This window comes from Lactuca saligna, chromosome 8 (genome assembly GCF_052625555.1).
Source record: "Lactuca saligna cultivar CGN05327 chromosome 8, ASM5262555v1, whole genome shotgun sequence".
NCBI lineage: Eukaryota > Viridiplantae > Streptophyta > Magnoliopsida > Asterales > Asteraceae > Lactuca > Lactuca saligna.
This window is the reverse complement of record NC_136424.1, coordinates 90,709,111-90,727,569: the sequence shown is the minus strand read 5'-3', so window position 1 is coordinate 90,727,569 and position 18,459 is coordinate 90,709,111. Positions and strand designations below refer to the sequence as shown.

The following is an 18,459-nucleotide window of genomic DNA, read 5'->3' as shown; positions in this document are numbered from 1 at the left end:
TCAAACAAGGTCACAAAAGGGTTTAAGGTTAGAAAAAAGGATTTCAATAGAATGATAATCAAGGTAGTTCACAACTTAATCAACCCAAATTTTATTCCACTTGATTGACAAAGCTTGGATGTCTTATAGCATATACATTTTCCAAAAGTCTAAGTTTCACAAAACCAATAATGGGATAATCCAAAAAGAACACTTATAGTTTAGGCACAAACCCGAGAAAAAATACATTTGATTCATCTAAACATGTTTGTTCTAGGTTCTAGGTTCCAAGAGAGACTAAAATAACTTAGTGTGCACTCAAAAACAATGAAAGATCATAAATTTTAACATCCCAAAGTTCAAAATCTCCAAATTGTTGAACATACGCAACAAAGAACACCAAGGGGCTAAAAAATGATGGATTGCATCTAGCAACCCTTTCAATCTGGTCACAAAAACTAAACATTGATCAAAATAGAAAACATTCTTGCAAACCATTTAAGGTACATATAACATACATGGGTGACTTATTATAGCCGTTTAAAAAAAAAAATCTTTAGTTTATATAATTTAATTCGTTACATGATGGTACATTATATATTTCGTAAAAATGTTAATAGCTAAAACTAATATAACTTTTATGTGTAAAGTATTATTTGGTAAATATGATTGTAAGTTTCCGAAAAAAAACTAAAAGCTATAAAATATTTGAAATAATGTATTTTTAAGTTGTTCTACATCTAAATAACGCCATGTATTTATTTTTATACTAGTTTATAACACGTGAAAATCACGATTGTAAAATTAATTAATTTTTCATGGTAAAAACTTAAAATTATTAATTAACTATTTTAAATAATTATTAATTAAGATATATTTTTTAGTTATATAAAACTACAATCATTGATTTAAATAATATATTAAATTATATCACCTTACAATATATATTAGTTTTATTTTATTTTTTTATTCTAATGTTATTAATTAAATATAATTAAAGTGTGAAAGTTTAAAATGAATAGTCAATTATTAATTAATTTAATATTTAATATAATTATAACAAAAATTTTAAAATTTAAAATTTAAAACAAAAAATTAATAGGTTCATATGTAGCATAGGTAGCATATAATATTAATAAATATTTCTAATATTATGACATCTGTTAATATCTGTTAATAAGAGAATAAATTTTTTTATTTATTAAAATTAAAATAAAGAGAATATATATTTGAAATAATATCTAAATTTAAATCTTTAATATTAAATTTTTATTGAAAACGATATCACAAGAAATAAAGAAAAAAAACAAATTTGGTCCTACCTGAAAAAGAAAAAAGGTCGACCGAGGACGAATACAGTAGTTTCCAAATTCCAGTCCATGAAACGTCTTTGAATTCGCAAGTATCGACTATCGATCGAAAAGCCCAAACAACGAAACCCCTTAAATCCTACGCAATTGCAAACTACAAATTACCCTTCCATGGCTACCAACTTCATCCAAGAATCCCTCTGGTATCGTCTTCGTTGACTTGTTATCCTAAAACCTTGAAGATTTTCAAGTTTGAGTAAGTCTTACTTCTTCACTGAATAATAAATTGTTAATTTAATAATTTATTTTATGTTGTTTTGTTATTGAGGACCCATCATTAGGTTCCTCTGCGTTACCTTGGTTTTGAAGCATTTGATTAGGTGGTATTCCATTTTTTTAATATTAATTTTAATTCGAGTTGGCATCGTTTGGTGAGATTTTGAATTTTTCTCCTTCTTTATATGATTCTTTGTTCGCGTCTGTAAATTCGCACACAGACACAGAAGTAAAAGCTCCAACAGCGGCACGTAAACTAGGGTTTTTCTCTAAATCTCAGGTTTCCCTTTCCCCTGATCTTCTTCTGCTTCTTCTCGTCTGATCTGATTCTTCCCCGATTTTGATCTTGCGTTTGATTTGCATTGCTTTGATTCTTAGTTGTTGTTAATTTCTTATTGATGCTTGAATCTTACATTGTTAGTCTTCTCCAGAATTTCACTATTTGAGCCACAAAAGATTTCCAATTGCTTTCGAAATCTCAAACTAATAGCATTTAAAATCATAAATCAAAAATCAAAACCTACACACACTTTTAGGTTTGTACATTTGATGATCATCATCCATTATTTTACAATTCTCAATGTCATTTTTAATTAAATTGCCTTGATTTTGATTCAAATTTGTTAAATCATTTGGTTCAATAAATCATCAACACTTGTTACAGATTTCGCCTTTTAACAATGGCAACTGGTGCTTCAAATGGAGAACACAAGTCTACAAAACCACCTCCAACACCTTCTCCATTGCGAAACTCCAAATTCTTTCAGGTATTGTGGATTCATCCATTAATTTATATTTTTTTCTACACCCAAAATGTCACTTAATGCTATATTTTTTTTTTGTATATAATCTTTTTCAAAGTATCCAAACTTATTTTTGTGCATTGCAGTCAAATATGAGGATCTTGGTTACTGGTGGTGCTGGATTTATTGGCTCTCACTTAGTCGATAAACTAATGGAAAATGAAAAGAATGAGGTAAAAAAAATTATCTCCTTTTTTACCAAATCTTTTAGTAATATACATTTATGATTTACACCAACATGACCTTGACATTTTCCTATTCTTTTTTATTATATAATAATATATAGGTAATTGTTGCTGATAATTATTTCACTGGATCAAAGGACAATCTTAGAAAATGGATTGGCCATCCAAGATTCGAGCTTATTCGCCATGGTAATTTCTTAACCCATTAAAAGAGTATTTTTCATATTTATTTTCTATTATATGTCCATAAATTATATTATATGTATATGTATATACTTTTGTAGATGTGACAGAGGCGTTGCTAGTTGAGGTTGATCAAATATACCATCTTGCATGCCCTGCTTCACCAATCTTTTATAAATACAACCCTGTAAAGGTATATTTATAAATCAATACATTATTTATATGTCTATTTTCTTTTATAAATGGGAACTTATAAAATGTGTAATGTGTAATAGACAATAAAAACAAATGTGATTGGCACACTAAATATGCTTGGACTTGCAAAGCGAGTTGGAGCAAGGTTGGAAGTTTTTTTATTTTTTCATATTTAAAGCTTTTAGTTACCTTCATATTATATAATTTAGTATATTAAATTTATTTATTTTTTGCTTTTAGAATTTTGCTTACATCTACCTCTGAGGTATATGGTGATCCTCTTGTGCATCCACAACCAGAGAGCTACTGGGGTAATGTCAACCCAATTGGTAAGCCCAAATCATTATATAACAACATACTTTGTATTATTTATTTATTTATTTATTTTACCATTATTATAGGCAATATACTTGATTTTTTTTATCCATAATAGCAACATAGTCTCAAATTTTTACCATTTGATGTTTTTACAGGAGTTCGGAGTTGCTATGATGAAGGAAAACGTGTGGCAGAGACTTTGATGTTTGATTATCACAGGCAACATGGCATTGGTAAAATAACTATAATAATAGTTGACCAAGTCAACATAAAATTTCTAATTCTTTATTTATTTATTTATTTATTATAATTATAATTATTATAGAAATAAGAATTGCCCGGATTTTCAACACGTATGGACCCCGGATGAATATTGATGATGGGCGTGTTGTGAGTAATTTTATAGCTCAAGCACTTCGGTAAGTCCTAAAAAATTATATATTTATTTGAAACTTAGAGTTGATTATTGAAATGTAAAGTTACTAATTATAATTAATGTGATAAATTGCTGCAGTGATGAACCTTTGACTGTTCAATCCCCTGGAACACAGACTCGTAGTTTTTGTTATGTTTCTGATATGGTAATGTGGAGTAATAAATTCAATTGTTTTAATTTAATTATGTAATGGTGGTGGTCAAACGTTGACTTTTTTATTGCAGGTGGATGGGCTTATTAGGCTGATGGAAGGGGAGAATACTGGACCGATTAATATTGGTAATCCAGGTGAATTTACAATGATTGAACTTGCAGAGACAGTCAAGGAGGTTAGTCTTTCTTCTTTTTTTTTCTGTTTGGAATCACAAAGGGTTGGAATGGAATGGGTGATTACATTATCATTATCATGTATGAGTATGACTTGGGAATTGGAATAGAAAGATTAAAAATGGGGTTAAATTGCAGCTTATTAATCCGGGTATAGAGATTAAAATGGTGGAAAATACACCTGATGATCCAAGGCAAAGAAAACCGGATATCACAAATGCAAAGAAATTGCTTGGGTGGGAGCCCAAGATTAAACTGCGTGATGGTCTTCCTCTTATGGAGGCTGATTTTAGGCTAAGGCTTGGGGTTGCTAAGAAGGTGTAAACAAGAACGGCTTTTTTTTGTTGTTTTTTAAGGTTGTTGGAAACCGATTGTCACATGTGTTATGTTTTTTGAAGTGTTTACTTTACACTACTCCCGTATAAGTGAAAATAAATGGGGCGAGTCGGAGTCTTTGTGTTGTTTACAACTTTTTTATAAACTTGTTTATGAATGAAAGGTATTGTTTTCCTTTTTTGGATTTGAAGCTCTTATACTTGTAGTTTTGCCATGTGTTTGTCGTCTTGAATATCAGTTGAATTGATATGGATTATTATGAGAGGGAATCTTCAAACTTTTAATACATCATCCGGATAATAGAAAAGGTTCTCATGTATTATGATTTTCACGTATATCTTCTCCTTTTCATTTGACTATACACAACCCTAAAAAAACATAGTCTTTTCTTGTTGTTTATATGCATGGAATATTGAATTGTTGTTTATGTGGTGATGGTGACTCTCAAAAGATGCATCGGGTGAATTGGGATTTGGTCATTGCTTCCAAGGAGGAAAGGTGGGGTTGGAATTGGAAGTCTTGAAGGCTTTCATCATGTATTACTCTACAAGTCGAGATGGAGGTATGTCTGTGAAAATGAAGTTTTATTGGTGAAAGTTGTCAAAGCAATGCATGGCAGTGTCAGTTTATGGAAGGGTAGCGAAGGTCGTGTCATGGTGTTTGGCTGAGAATTATGTCTTCGTGGTCCAAGATGAATAAAATAGGTGTCATATCTTTGTCTTCCTTCTATAGAAAGGTAGCAAACGAAGATTTTTTTTTTTTTTTTTGGGGAAGATGTTTGGATAGGTAACATCCCTTCAAGTGTTAAGTTCCCTTCTTTATTTTGGCTTGAAAGAAATAAGGAGTAGGATCTGAGCAAGATCAACTAAATTCTCTCACAAGTCTCATGATGGAAGTTAATCTCAATAATGGCTTGGATTCTTGAACCTAGGATCTGAGCAGTGATGTTAACTTCACCGTAAAGTGGACGAGGCAACAAATTGAAGATCTTATGTTGTCGGATGGTACTGGATAAATGAAATGGAATAGATATGTAACTCTGAAAGTGAACATATTCTTTTGGCGGCTTGTACTAGATAGATTACCTTACCGACCAAATTTGTTGTCCAAAGGCATTGATGTTCCTTCAATTATGTGTCCTTGTCATAATATGCAAATAGTCCCTTTCTCACTTGTTTGGCGAGTGTGAGATAGATGTGAAGATATGGAATGTTGTTTCTCATTGGTTGGAGCTCGATTTGCCTTGACACTTAGGGTTTCAGTCTTTCAGATATAGTGCGTTGGGTGTAGTGGTTGCATGTTTCATTGATCAAGAAATATGTGATTGATGTTATTGTCAAAACCACTTATTAAGTGCTTTTGAGACACATGAAAGATGTGGTCTTCTAGATAACATGTGTAGACGGGAGCTTATTTTTTATTCAGTTATTGATTTATATTTTTTGTGGTATTCTAATATGAACTGTAAAATTAACTTGTCTTGTGTATCTTGGCTCCAAAACCACATGAACATTATGTAATTTTATAGCTCCTTGATAGTTTTGGAATATAAATCTTTCATCGATTAAAAAAAATTATATCGGTTATTCTTTTGCAATGTCACTGAAAAGCAACAAAACAAAAAACTTTGCTTGTGTTTGGCGTTGGATTTTTAGAAGTTTTTAGCTTTTAATTTTCTAAAAAAAGCCCCAATGTAACACTTGATTCTTGGTAAGCATTTAATTCTAGGAATCTTTATATTTTTCTCTATGACTCGACGAATTGTTGGCCTAACTCGTCAAGTAGAGTTGTGACCCGCGGGAAGTTTAAGTGACCGACTCGGCGAGTAGGTGTTGTTTGAGTGAAACCCTAAATTTAAGGGTTTGCACCCTATTTAAACAACTTATATCTCCCTATCTCAGCCTCCATCGTCCATTATACTTCCAAAAGGAATTATCTTGAAACCTTAACCTTGTTTGAGTGTTCTAAGGCCATTTTGTGCATTTTGGTGGATTGTGAAGCTTGAGAAGGGGAAAGGAGCTTGGGAGTTCAAGTTGGAGCTTGGAGATCCAAAGATTGTGTTCCATTTCCAACTCATTTGAAGTAAAAAGCTCCTATCTTGATCTTCCATGTGTTTAATCATTTTTAGGGCTTGGATCTTTGTATATTTAAGGCTTTCTAAGCCATTTTCAGGTTGTGAAGTGTAATATGGAGTTATGACTTCAGATCTTGGACTTTTGAGGGGTCTCATGGCATAAAGGTGCCAACTTTATGGCCATGAGAGCCTCATACATCTTTTAGACATCATTTTTGGTCCTTTAGAGCTAAAAGACCCATGCATGGACGTAAAGTTTGTGGCTTTACGTGCTATATCGACCATAGGAGGTCAGATATACCCTTTTTATGAGACGAGCTTAGCAAAAACCGAGTTTGTGAACATAGACTTTAGTGGACTTGACGAGTTGTTCTTGTGACTCGGCGAGTCGGGTAGTGGTTCTCTAACCTTTGATGTTTTAGGGGTCTGGTTGAGTCTAGAGAAGGACTCAACAAAGATGGACGAGATTGTAAACTTGTAAATCATGGGGCTCGAAAAGTGCATGAGCAAACTCGGTGAGTCCAAGGTAATCTCCCAATCCATGAAGATGAACTCGACGAGTTGTTCATACAGCTCGGCGAGTCATAGACCGGACACATTCAAATGAGGGAAATGAACTCAACGAGTCGGATGAACGAGGTGTGTGATGCGTGTGGCCGACCGAGATCAAGTAAGTTTTCCCCAAGATACCCATACTTGTTATGTTATGGTATATGATGTGATTACGAGAATTGCATGCTAGATTAGGGCTAAGGATCTAGGAGGATGCCTTGTATAACTGTTATGTGCTTATGAGAACTACATGCTAGAATATGGCTAATGATCTAGGAGGATGCCTTGTATGTCTGATATAGGAACTTATTGATTCGTATGTTAGAGCTGCTAGTCAGCAGTGTGATAGCCGGATTAGGTTATGCTTGATTTGGTTACTCAATGCACGAATGCTGCTTGCTTTGTGCTATAAGGGTTATGTATAACTTTAACTAACTAGTAAGTGAATATGTAACAGTATTCGCAAGCCAGTTAGGGAAAGGTGGTATGGACCCCTAGTGCAGCTGACAGCGGAGAGTAGGTCGGAGGGTGCCCTAGGAAAGCCTATGATGAGATTAGTTGGAAAACAGTTTTGGTAAAGGGACTTGGGGAAGTTGAAGCAATCCTTGAGGAAAGTACAGATAGATGTGGAAGGTAGTATGGGCCCGTACTACTAGAAGCAGAGGATCCGTACTCAAGTCAAGGAGGGAAAAGATGGAACCAGGAAACTTGGAGAATGTGCAAGACCTCTCGAGAGTATGAACGATCCTGGCGTTTATGTGTTTATTTTCAGTATGGTGACCACGCGACATGGAGCAGGTGGTTTAGGATGTAGGTCAGGATCAGGATCGGGTTCGGGTGCGGGTGTCGAGCAGGTTGATGACGGGCTACGCGAGTTCATCGCGTCTGAGATCACGAGAGGTATCCTTGAGGCGACCTCGATCATTTTTGGGTCGATCAAGGAAGGATTATCGAGCTGATGGAGGATCACCTCCGGGTATTCAGGAGTGATTTGACATCTAGCCAGACGGGTACACACACACTGTCCTTGAAGGACTTCAGGGGGAGTGGTACGCCGGATTTTCATGGGGTGAAGGACCTCATTGTTGCTAGGAGATGGATCGCATATATTGAGTCTACACAGTTGACGAGCTTCTGCTCGAAACGGTCGAAGGTTCGCTTTGTTGCATGTTGTTTGAGGGATCGAGCCGGATATTGGTGGGAGTTAGTTGGTGATTCATTGGGGGCCCAACCATTGAGGCTATGACTTGGTCGAATTTCGTGACCATGTTTAGGGCTGAGTTTGCGCCAGCTATGGAGCTTCAACAACTGGCCATAGAGTTTTCTTGATATGAGACAGACTACGGAGACTGTGGTGGAGATCACTGCCAAGTTCCAGGAGAGGGCCTTGTTGGTACCTCAGTATGCAGGAGATGAGGAGATGCGGAAGACCTGCTATTCGAGAGCATGTCGACTATTCGGCCTGCCCAACTTTGGAATCCATGATTGCTAGGATGTGGGAGAGGGAGATTGATTTGGAGCACCTCGCGAAGAGGAAGGCAGAGACTGAGTAGATTACAGGGATTTCGGGGAAGAAACCCAAGGGATTCGACGCTAGGTCGAAGGGCCAATAGGGTCGGGAACGCTGTGGGAAGTGCGGTTGGTCACATGAGGGAGTTTGCAGCACTGGGTCGGGATCAGGCTGCTATAAGTGCAGCAAGACTGGGCATTTTGGCATGGATTATACTTCCCCTGCTCCTACGGTTCATACATCATACTTGAGTTGCTTTCATTGCAACCAAAGGGGCCATAAAAGGCCAACTGTTCCAGATTGATGGCAACAACAATGGCACCAAATCTAGCGACGACACGGGTTATGGATGCCCGAAAGGTAAAGTCAGAGGCTCCAGTGGTGCAGAGCCGAGCGTTTCAGTTGACAGTCGAGGAGGCGCGCGCAACACCCGATGTGGTGACAGGTATGATTTCTTCTCTCAAATATTTTATGTTATGACGCTATGATTTTGATATGTTTTATATATATATATATATATATATATATATATATATATATATATATATATATATATATATATATGCGTGTGTGTGTGCGCACTTTGTTTAGGATCGTTCCATTTGAACGGTATCCCAGTTCAGGTGTTGTTTGATTCGAGTGCTACCCGATCGTTTGTCTCTCTTGCGCTTAGCAAGAGGTTTCCTGAGTCATCAGGCATGTTGGATTGCCCTTTAGAGGTGGAGATTGCGGACGACCGATCGGTGTGAGCATCGAAGGTTTTCAGATATTGTGTTTTGAGATTGTTTGAGGAGCGCTGCCTGGTAGACTTGGTTCCTATACCATTGCGAGTGGACAAGGTTATTATAGGAATGGATTGGCTAATCCCCAATGGGGCGGTGATCGATTGTGCGCAGCTGTTGGTACGGATTAGGACCTCGCGTGGGGGAGAGCTGTTGATTCAGGGCGAGAGGCCATAACAAGGACTAGCCTTATGTTCAGTAGCAAGCGTTAGGCGCTACCTCCAACAAGGTTGCGCATGATATGTTGCCTACGTTATGGATACTCGGGAGGCGGCTAAGGCGATGTGCCAGTGGTACGAGAGTTCGCGGATGTATTCCCTGAGGAGCTGCCTGGGATACCTCCAGAGAGGCATGTAGAGTTCAGGATCGACCTAGTCCCTGGTGTGGCTCTGATAGCCAAGACACGACATCGGTTGGATCATCCTGAAATGCAGGAGTTGTTTACTTGTCTACACAGTTGCGGGAGCTGTTAGACAAATGATTCATTAGACTGATCAGTTCTCCCTGGGGAGCCCCAATTTTATTTGTGAAGAAGAAGGATGAATCGCATCGGATGTGTATAGATTATCGGGAGCTGAATAAGGTAACAATGAAGAACCGTTACCCACTCCCGATGATTGATGATATCTAGAAGTTGAAGTTAGTAGTTATTACTTTTATTTGTTATACGAATGTTTCACAAAAATACTTGAAAGTTTCCAAACCATATAAAATTACATAAAAATCAATTATTTAGAAAAAACACATATATAAATATATTTAAAAAAGAATTTTATAATTAAATTAAAAACTAAAAACTCGTAGAAACTTGTAATAAGAAAAAAAAAATTTCAACAAAATAACAAGACACCCTAACATAAACATGTCACACCTATAATGAAAAAAATATGTGGTATGTTTAAGGAATAATGCAAGTTTAAATAAATATTTTATTTTTAATTTAAATGTAATACAAGTTTAAATAAACTAACTTACTTAGCCCACACAAAAATAAACCAATTAATTGATAAATTTAACTTGTAAACGTTCGTCAATGTTATTTTGTTTACAGTTAATTATTTTTCATTCGTGTACAAATCTATCTCGCATATGTTAAAAGTTATTTTGGATAATATAGTTTGTAAAATAACAATTGTAAAAATATAATTTTCTTTCAACGAGGTTAACTTATCTCACTATTAAATAAAGATAACTAAATTTAAATTTCGAAAATTAACATGCGCCAATGGTCAATGGACACTCAGGCAGAAAGCACATCACACGGATCGGGATCCTCAGCATGCATCACCGTCCATTTTATTCACAATCAAACGGCTCCAATTATCTCACAGCATTTCATCCGCCACCACTCGCTCCATCGCCACTAACTCAAAACTTTCAAATCCTGCCCTTCTTCAAAACCCACATCTATAAACTCCCACATCATTCATCAACAAACTCATCTCACTCCTCACTCGATCAGAACACAAATTCAGCATCTCACCTTGAGCTAGTTTCAACAATGTCGGGACGTGGAAAGGGAGGCAAGGGACTCGGAAAGGGAGGAGCAAAGCGACACAGGAAGGTTCTTCGTGATAACATCCAGGGAATCACCAAACCCGCCATCCGAAGATTGGCTCGTCGAGGAGGTGTCAAGCGTATCAGCGGCTTGATCTATGAAGAGACTCGTGGTGTTCTCAAGATCTTTCTTGAGAACGTCATCAGAGATGCTGTAACCTACACCGAACACGCTCGCCGCAAAACTGTTACTGCGATGGATGTCGTCTATGCGTTGAAACGACAGGGCCGTACCCTATATGGGTTTGGTGGTTAGGTCTAGGGTTTTGGTTGTGTGTTAGCGTGTATTCACTGTAGATCGTATCTAATTTCTCCTTCGTTGTATCCTGTTTCAATATCGTTGTCATACCCCATCTCGGGGTTTGAATTTATGTTAAGAAAATCCTCCTATTTCTATAATCGTCTGAGTTTCATCATCCAAATCTATAAGCATTGAATTACTGTTGTATTTTACATACAATTAATTTTCACCATATGTTACAAATCTGAGGAGGTTCTGAATATTCGTTATCTTTCAAGTTTGTTCTAATGTTGTTGTCTTTTTTGAGTGGTTCCTAATTATTGTTAGGATATTGTTTACAATTCCTATCAATTTTAATATTGAAAGTGGCAATGAGTGATTGGTACTTTGTTCTTCCATCAACGGTAGATCTAGGTTCTCTCCATGTGGGTCCAAATAATATATCAGTTTGCTGGGGCACGTGTAGATTCTTAGATACATACATATAACATAGCATTAGCTTTGTATATTTGCCAGATTCCTCTAAGAGTTCCAGAACAAAAACCCTTTTCGGAGCGAGTTGGGTTTTGAATTTCAATCAAGCTGGCGAAGTATTTCACTCAACGCGACGTAACTCCGGCCAACGGCCGAGGGGATTCCGGATGCTGGTCGTTTCAGGCTGCCGGTGCCGTCCCCGACATGGGTATGCCGAGTGATGATGCGGTGGTGATTCAGAAAGGGAAGAAACAAGGGGACCCATTTGTAATTACGGTCAATTGCCCCGATAAAACTGGCCTCGGTTGCGATATCTGTTGGATTATTCTTGATTTCGGGCTATATATCGTTAAAGGAGGTTAGTACTTTTCTTTAATTTATCTCATACGATTTCTCATATATATATCATCCCCCAAAATCCAATGTGTATGTTCTTTAGGGTTCAAATATTTCTCATTCAATCAATCTGTGTATGTTCTATAGGATTCGGGTATTACTCAAACTATCGTTTTTCATGTTCTTGTGTTTTTTCTCGAGTTAATACCATGCGATGCCACATTATGTTATTTCGTAACCCTAGAGGTTCTTTTGAGTTAGAGAATCCATTCTTTTCCTGTTTAATTATGAAATTTGTGTATTTTGATTAGATTTTACAACCGATGGAATATGGTGCTACATAGTATTATGGGTGTTCCCTCATCCAACTTCACCTACTGTAAGATGGTCAACCCTAAAAGAGCGTCTCCTTTCCATATGCCCCACTTTTTCTGTATCAGCTTACTTAAATGAAACACCCCCAAAACCTTCACCTTCTCCAGTCTACTTATTGACATTCTGCAGCACTGATCGAAAGGGATTATTAAATGGTACTTTTTTCATCATGTAGTTTACTTTTGTATTATATTCATTTCACAATCTGATGTGTTGTTTTTTATTTTTCATTTAGATGTGACTCGAGTGCTTTTTGAGCTTGAGCTTATGATCCAAAGAGTTAAAGTGACAACAACACCAGATGGACGTGTCATGGATCTATTCTTTATTACCGATAACTTGTGAGGGTTTGTTTCTTAATACTCCTTTGCACTCTGTTATTTCAATTTGGGTATTATAAAAATATGGGCTTTTTTGAATTCTTCCTGCATCTTTCTAATGGATAAATGATGAGTGTTGTATACATAAATATTGTTTCTTGTTTGGACGTTGGACTCTATGTGTATGTGAATAAAATGACCATTTTACCCTTCCATTGTGCAAGAAGAGTAGTTACAGATTTGTTTAAATTTCTTGAATGTATACCTTTTTTTTTTTTTTTTTTTTGCTGCAATATTGCTTCAGGGAGCTATTACACACGAAAAAGAGGAGAGATGATGCATGTGATAGATTGCATGATGTGTTAGGGGAATCATGTACAAATGTGGATATCCGGTCAGCAGGTTATAAAAACGACAGCATACCATCCATCTCTTCTCTTTCAGAGGAAGCTGCCCAAGAATTATTCCGGTCAGAATTATCAGAAACAGAAGAACGTTCACAAGCTCTGAGTACAGATGTAAAGAAGTTAAAACGAGCCAATGTCATAATCGATAACTCCTTAAGTCCAGCTCATTCCCTCCTTCAAATCAACTGTGTTGATCACAAAGGTTTTCTCTATGACATCATGCGAGTGTTAAAAGATTTTGATATACAGGTTACAATTTATATTCATACATACATACATACATATATCATACATGTGGCATTTTGTTTAATGTGTTTCTTTTGTGTTTGATAAGTGATAAATGTTGCTGTTTGGTTTTTGAGTTTTTGACAGATAGCTTATGGGAGATTTTCGCCTGTTAACAAGGGGCAACGTGATTTGGATCTTTTTATCAGACAAAGAGATGGAATAAAGATTTTGAATGTTGAGATGCAAGATGAAATCATTTCGCGTTTGAAATTGCAAATGCTACACCCGTTGCGGGTGATTATAACCAATCGTGGGCCCGATATGGAACTTGTGGTTGCTAATCCGGTGGAGTTATCCGGTAGGGGTAGGCCACAGGTGTTTTACGATGCGACTCTTGCGCTCAAGGTTCTTGGGATATGCGTGTTCTCGGTAAGAGTAATATATGTTAATTAATGGGGTGGGGGGTAAAAATGTAAATATATATGGTTTTGTTGCATAATGAGTGATATGTTTTGTAGGCTGAGATTGGAAGGAGGCATTCAACAAGAGAGAATGGTGTATGGGAAGTGTATAGGTTCCTTTTAGAGGAGAAAAGCAAATATAAAACGGCGGTTAAGAATCAAATTGTTGACAAGGTTAGAAGAGCACTCATGGGATGGTGAGGTATTAATTTGTTAAATTTTGTGTCAAGTGTGTCATAAGAATCTCTAAACTCTCAAGACTTGTAATACTTCATGTTTGTTCTATAGTTAGTTGGGAGATTGTGATTTATGTTTTCTATGTTAGTTGTACACGAATTTGATTTGATTTGATTTTGTAGAGTAGATAGAAGATTATGTTTGCCCCTTTTCTCTCTAATTATCTTTATTACTAAAAGATGTTTATAGAAGCTTAGCCATTTTATTTGGGATTACACAAAAAACTTTTTTATTTTTATTTTTGTTATAATCCGTAATGGTTTTGTATTTAAGTGATTTGCTTAGGGCTCTTAAAAGATTCTTGAATTAGACGCTTACAAAGATTGAAGGTCTTACAAAGTTGTCTTTCACGAATTATACTTTAATTTCTGCACTTGTTGCCTTTCGCTATAGATCAATCAGCACTTGTTGCCTTCGCTATAGATCAATCAATTAAGGTCTTCATAACATGGTAATCATATAGTTTTGTCGATTTTGCTAAATTTGACCTGAATTTAGTTTTGGTTGTATGTGAAATTCTTTTTGATTTTGAGTTCATGATTCTATAATAAACCCATGGTTCGATCAAGTAGATGCTTGTATTAGTTTGAAGTCAGATTAGAGGGTTAAAATGGTGTTAGTTTATATGATTGGTAGTGGCTTCAAAGCCACATTTTTAATACAAAAGGGAATGAGATTTATACACGAAAAGAATGAGTTCACTATCATTTTTTAGAATGAATATTCTAGACAATTTATATGGTTAATTGTATGTTAAAAACCTCAAGCAAGAATGTGTGACATTCGCTTTGAATTTTGGTATGTTTTTCTTTGGGGTTGAAATGATTAGTTTAATTTGGATTTTGTATGACATTCTATATTTTTTATAATTATTTAGCAATTTTATTCATATAGTTTTTCAAAACAATATATTATATCCAACACAACAATATATACCATAAGGGTAAAATAGTGATTTTATTATTCAAGATAAATAATCAGAAACATAATCAAACAACATATTTTCAGTCATATGTGGACTCAGTAGTTAGACGTTCTAGCTTAATCAACATCAACTCGGTTAACAACTATCAAACAACCCATTAGTTAGATTTTAGCTTGAACTAGAGTAAATGTTACCTATGTTTTAGAGGGGCGTAATCTATAAATTTTCTATTTGATATGAACTATTTTTGTAATTTTTTAAACATGTGGACTGTTTCTGTAAAAAAAAATATATACACTGATGTTTTCTGTAAATTATGGGGACAATTTTTATAATTTGTTTTCTATACATTAACCAAATTTGTCAAAATAGGAAAATATTAGATATATGGACTGTTTCTGTGATTTTTTTTCATAGGGACATTTTCTGTAATTTACAAGGATTGTAATTTATTTTCCTTCTAAGTACCCAACTTGCTGACATATAAAAGTATTGTGGCCAAATTGAATATTCCACACATGGAAGGACCAAAGGTTGCAATATTCTAAAATCATGCGGCACAAATCAAGAGCACCGTTCTTTTTGCAATTGAAATATATATATATATATATATATATATATATATATATATATATATATATATATATATATATATATATATATATATATATATATATATATATATATATTCAATAGAGAACCATAATCAACCAAGGAATCAATTTTGTTTTTTTTTTTAAACATATTTTTTATCAAAAAAAAAAAAAAAAAACTAAAAACTAAAAAATACAAAAATTCATAACTTTTTATCCTCTTTCCAATTGTATGAAATTTGATAATTTTTTTTTCGTCAAATTCACAATGTGAATCTTTGAAAATTCACAATGTGAATCTAAATTAACACGGTGAATCCGAAAAATATATTTAACATTCACGATATTAAGTTATTAATTTAGATATTTTTAGTTATTTTTTTCGATAAAGAATAAATTCTAGAACTGGAAAACAATATTTGGTTCCTTGGAAAACTAATAATTATGGTTATCTATTAAACTTTTTCATATATATATATATATATATATATATATATATATATATATATATATATATATATATATATATATATATATATATATATATATATATATAAAATAATGTGTAATTTGCTTATTTTTAAAATAACATATAGACAAAATAGTAAAAACGGTTTTCGTGGTTGTAGAAAATATTTGGTTTTAGTTTAAATTTTTTTGTATTTGTTTCAATTGTCTAATTTTAGATATTTATGTTGTTTTGGTTTATGGTTGTTATTTTGATGGGTTTGGTACATACATAACTTGAAATGATGAATATGCCTCTAAATTAGTTTTTTTTTTTTTTTCAATTATTCATTTAATTAAAAAAAAAAATCCACCCCTCCCAAGGTAAGTCATCACCCATACTCTCTTTTTCATTCTCTCTCTCTCTCTCTCTCTCTCTCTCTCTCTCTCTCTTGGAATCATCCTCCTAACACCACATCCATTTCATGCTGATCAATACCCAACTTACCTAAAACTTAAACTACCATGGCTACCACCATATCTGTAGTTGAAACCTTAACTTCACGGATGCCGACTTCACCGGAGTACTTTTTTTCGATGGAGGACTTTGTTGGAGTACCCTTCAATTGGATCTTCAAGGTAACATGTCACTTCTTCACTACATCTCCTAAAATGCTTATTTTTTGCACTTTTCAGATCATTTTGCTTCCTTGTTACCCCCAAACTTCTTGTTGTTGGTGTCAGTCTTCAAAAATCTGCTCTTCAGGTTGGATCTTAAAGATCCTTCAAATTTCGTATTTTCTCCTGACTCGACTCTCTCTAGAAGCTTTTCTCTTATCTGAGTCTCAACATTCTTAGCTGCCTAGATTACTGCCTTCAGAGTAGTTGCTAGCTTTACTATTGGTCCAAAATCCGTTGATAGTCTACTAGCAATCTTGTTTAGCTTGGAGAGTTTAGTAGGAACTAAGTAAGGAAGTAGCTTCATTTTCTCAATAAAACTTGCAGCAAACTCGCTGACATCTTCAGTGCTTAACGAAGTTCTCCCATGTACGCCTGGCGTACACTGGCCTTGGCCGCATACAGGAAGTTGACCCAGTACGCGCGGCGTACCAGGGAGTACGTCCAGCGTACTGGATGGCTTCCTTGGGACATCAATCATGACTTAATCCATTATGCCTTTACGTCCAAAATATAGACCCAGGTCCCTTGAGACATCTTAAACCATAAAGTCAAGAACTTTATGTGTTTGCATGCATGGTTGAAATCAAACATGGTTTTGGGTCCTTTTAACAAACTTTAAAACCCCTAACACTTGCATGGTTGTGGCTTAACCACCAAGGTCTGATTTTTATGACTCTTAGTGCCTCTAAGAGTCCAAAAGGGCATCTATTAAGGTCTGAAATCATTAAGATGCAAGAAGCCTCGATAATGGACTCCAAAAGTAACCTTAAGCACCCCCAAGCAATCTAAGAATATAATTGTAACACCCCAAAGTTTGGAAAGCCAAGAAAAGAAAGAAAACCTCAAGTTTAGGGGAGACTCGGCGAGTCCATGGAGGGACTCGGCGAGTCCGAGCGGGATCCGGGTTGTGGTGAAAGCGACCGACTCGGCGAGTCGGCCAGGGAGACTCGGCGAGTTGGGTCTGAACGGGGAAAACCCTAAACCCGGGAACTTGGAGCCTATTTAAGCATCTCATTCTCTTTCCTAGGGTTCCTTTAGTGCCTCTTTACCCCCCAGAACATCAACCCTAGCCGCCATATCCGTTTTGAGCTAGATCTTGCATCGAAGAGAGCACTATAAGCTTAGAGAAGGAAGAAAGCCTTGGAAGAGCAAGAAGGGACTGTAGATCCGAGATTGAGAAGACATTTCAGATCATTTGGAGGTAATAAGCTGTTGATTGGACTCCCTTTTGCATCTAGATCTATTCTTATGTGTGAGTTTTGGTCATTATTGGTATGTTTTGTAACCAATTCGGGTTGGAGGTTCAGATCTGGGGTTGCTACCTCAGATCCATGTTGGTTTTGGTCTTGAATCCCCTAAAGTATCAGCCCTTGGTATGTTGAAGAAGCATGTTTGCCATAAACCCTAGTTTAGTGTGTTTTGAGCTTAGATCTCTCAATTTACACGTAAAGTTTGCCACTTTACGTGGGGAATAGGCCCTAGAGGTATGGATCTAGGAGTTGGAAGTTCAGTTTGGCTCGAAAAGCCACTGCATGGATTGAGGAATGGATAGACTCGACGAGTCCTTCGAGTGGACTCGGCGAGTAGCTTGAAGGTGAGGAGGAACTCGACGAGTAGGATGAACAACTCGTCGAGTCGGATGAAGATAGGCATGGCCTTGGCGAGTTGGATGAACAACTCGACGAGTTGGTTGAAGATTGTCTAGGAATCGGCGAGTCTGTGCTTGGACTCGGTGAGTCAGATCGCGAAACCCTAAACCCTTCGAGTCGAGACCCGAATCAGTGAGTCGGGTGGTGACTCAGCGAGTTGGACAGGACAGGACTTGGACCTAGTTGGACTCGGCGAGTCATGGATTGACTCGGCAAGTCGAGTCGCGAACAAGAAAGACTCAGGGCATATGAACCCGGCGAG

The 18,459-nt window shown here is 35.9% G+C and overlaps 3 protein-coding genes across 4 annotated transcripts; all 3 read left to right on the top strand.

Annotated features, from left to right (window-relative positions):
- The first annotated feature begins 1,328 nt into the window (after positions 1 to 1,328).
- LOC145009275 (UDP-glucuronic acid decarboxylase 5) lies at positions 1,329 to 4,532 on the top strand. 2 transcript variants are annotated; one of them, XM_078967977.1, is made up of 13 exons: positions 1,329 to 1,545; positions 1,787 to 1,845; positions 2,230 to 2,332; positions 2,455 to 2,541; positions 2,655 to 2,742; positions 2,838 to 2,929; positions 3,012 to 3,076; positions 3,172 to 3,260; positions 3,405 to 3,482; positions 3,575 to 3,668; positions 3,764 to 3,830; positions 3,910 to 4,014; positions 4,151 to 4,532. In XM_078967977.1, exons 3-13 carry the CDS (start codon positions 2,246 to 2,248, stop codon positions 4,334 to 4,336), a joined length of 1,038 nt encoding a protein of 345 aa, XP_078824103.1. In that variant the 5' UTR covers positions 1,329 to 1,545; positions 1,787 to 1,845; positions 2,230 to 2,245; the 3' UTR covers positions 4,337 to 4,532. The 2 variants fall into 2 exon arrangements, with proteins under 2 accessions (XP_078824103.1, XP_078824104.1); XM_078967978.1 differs by lacking the exon at positions 1,787 to 1,845.
- A 6,128-nt stretch (positions 4,533 to 10,660) lies between these two features.
- On the top strand, positions 10,661 to 11,222 carry LOC145009011 (histone H4). The gene has a single exon (XM_078967659.1). The coding sequence runs from the start codon at positions 10,768 to 10,770 to the stop codon at positions 11,077 to 11,079; it is 312 nt and encodes a 103-aa protein (XP_078823785.1). The 5' UTR covers positions 10,661 to 10,767; the 3' UTR covers positions 11,080 to 11,222.
- A 240-nt stretch (positions 11,223 to 11,462) lies between these two features.
- Positions 11,463 to 14,049, top strand: LOC145009010 (ACT domain-containing protein ACR9-like). The gene is made up of 6 exons (XM_078967658.1): positions 11,463 to 11,896; positions 12,186 to 12,404; positions 12,485 to 12,590; positions 12,874 to 13,225; positions 13,349 to 13,633; positions 13,723 to 14,049. Exons 1-6 carry the CDS (start codon positions 11,743 to 11,745, stop codon positions 13,864 to 13,866), a joined length of 1,260 nt encoding a protein of 419 aa, XP_078823784.1. The 5' UTR covers positions 11,463 to 11,742; the 3' UTR covers positions 13,867 to 14,049.
- Positions 14,050 to 18,459: the final 4,410 nt, after the last annotated feature.

Bases quoted from the DNA above. Each gene is read 5' to 3' on its own strand.
- LOC145009275 (XM_078967978.1), top strand. From the start codon at position 2,246: ATGGCAACTGGTGCTTCAAATGGAGAACACAAGTCTACAAAACCACCT. The intron at 2,333-2,454 runs GTATTGTGGATT...TGTGCATTGCAG, and splicing joins GAAACTCCAAATTCTTTCAG to TCAAATATGAGGATCTTGGT. The intron at 3,261-3,404 runs GTAAGCCCAAAT...ATGTTTTTACAG, and splicing joins GGGTAATGTCAACCCAATTG to GAGTTCGGAGTTGCTATGAT.
- LOC145009011 (XM_078967659.1), top strand. From the start codon at position 10,768: ATGTCGGGACGTGGAAAGGGAGGCAAGGGACTCGGAAAGGGAGGAGCA.
- LOC145009010 (XM_078967658.1), top strand. From the start codon at position 11,743: ATGGGTATGCCGAGTGATGATGCGGTGGTGATTCAGAAAGGGAAGAAA. The intron at 13,226-13,348 runs GTTACAATTTAT...AGTTTTTGACAG, and splicing joins TAAAAGATTTTGATATACAG to ATAGCTTATGGGAGATTTTC. The intron at 13,634-13,722 runs GTAAGAGTAATA...TATGTTTTGTAG, and splicing joins TTGGGATATGCGTGTTCTCG to GCTGAGATTGGAAGGAGGCA.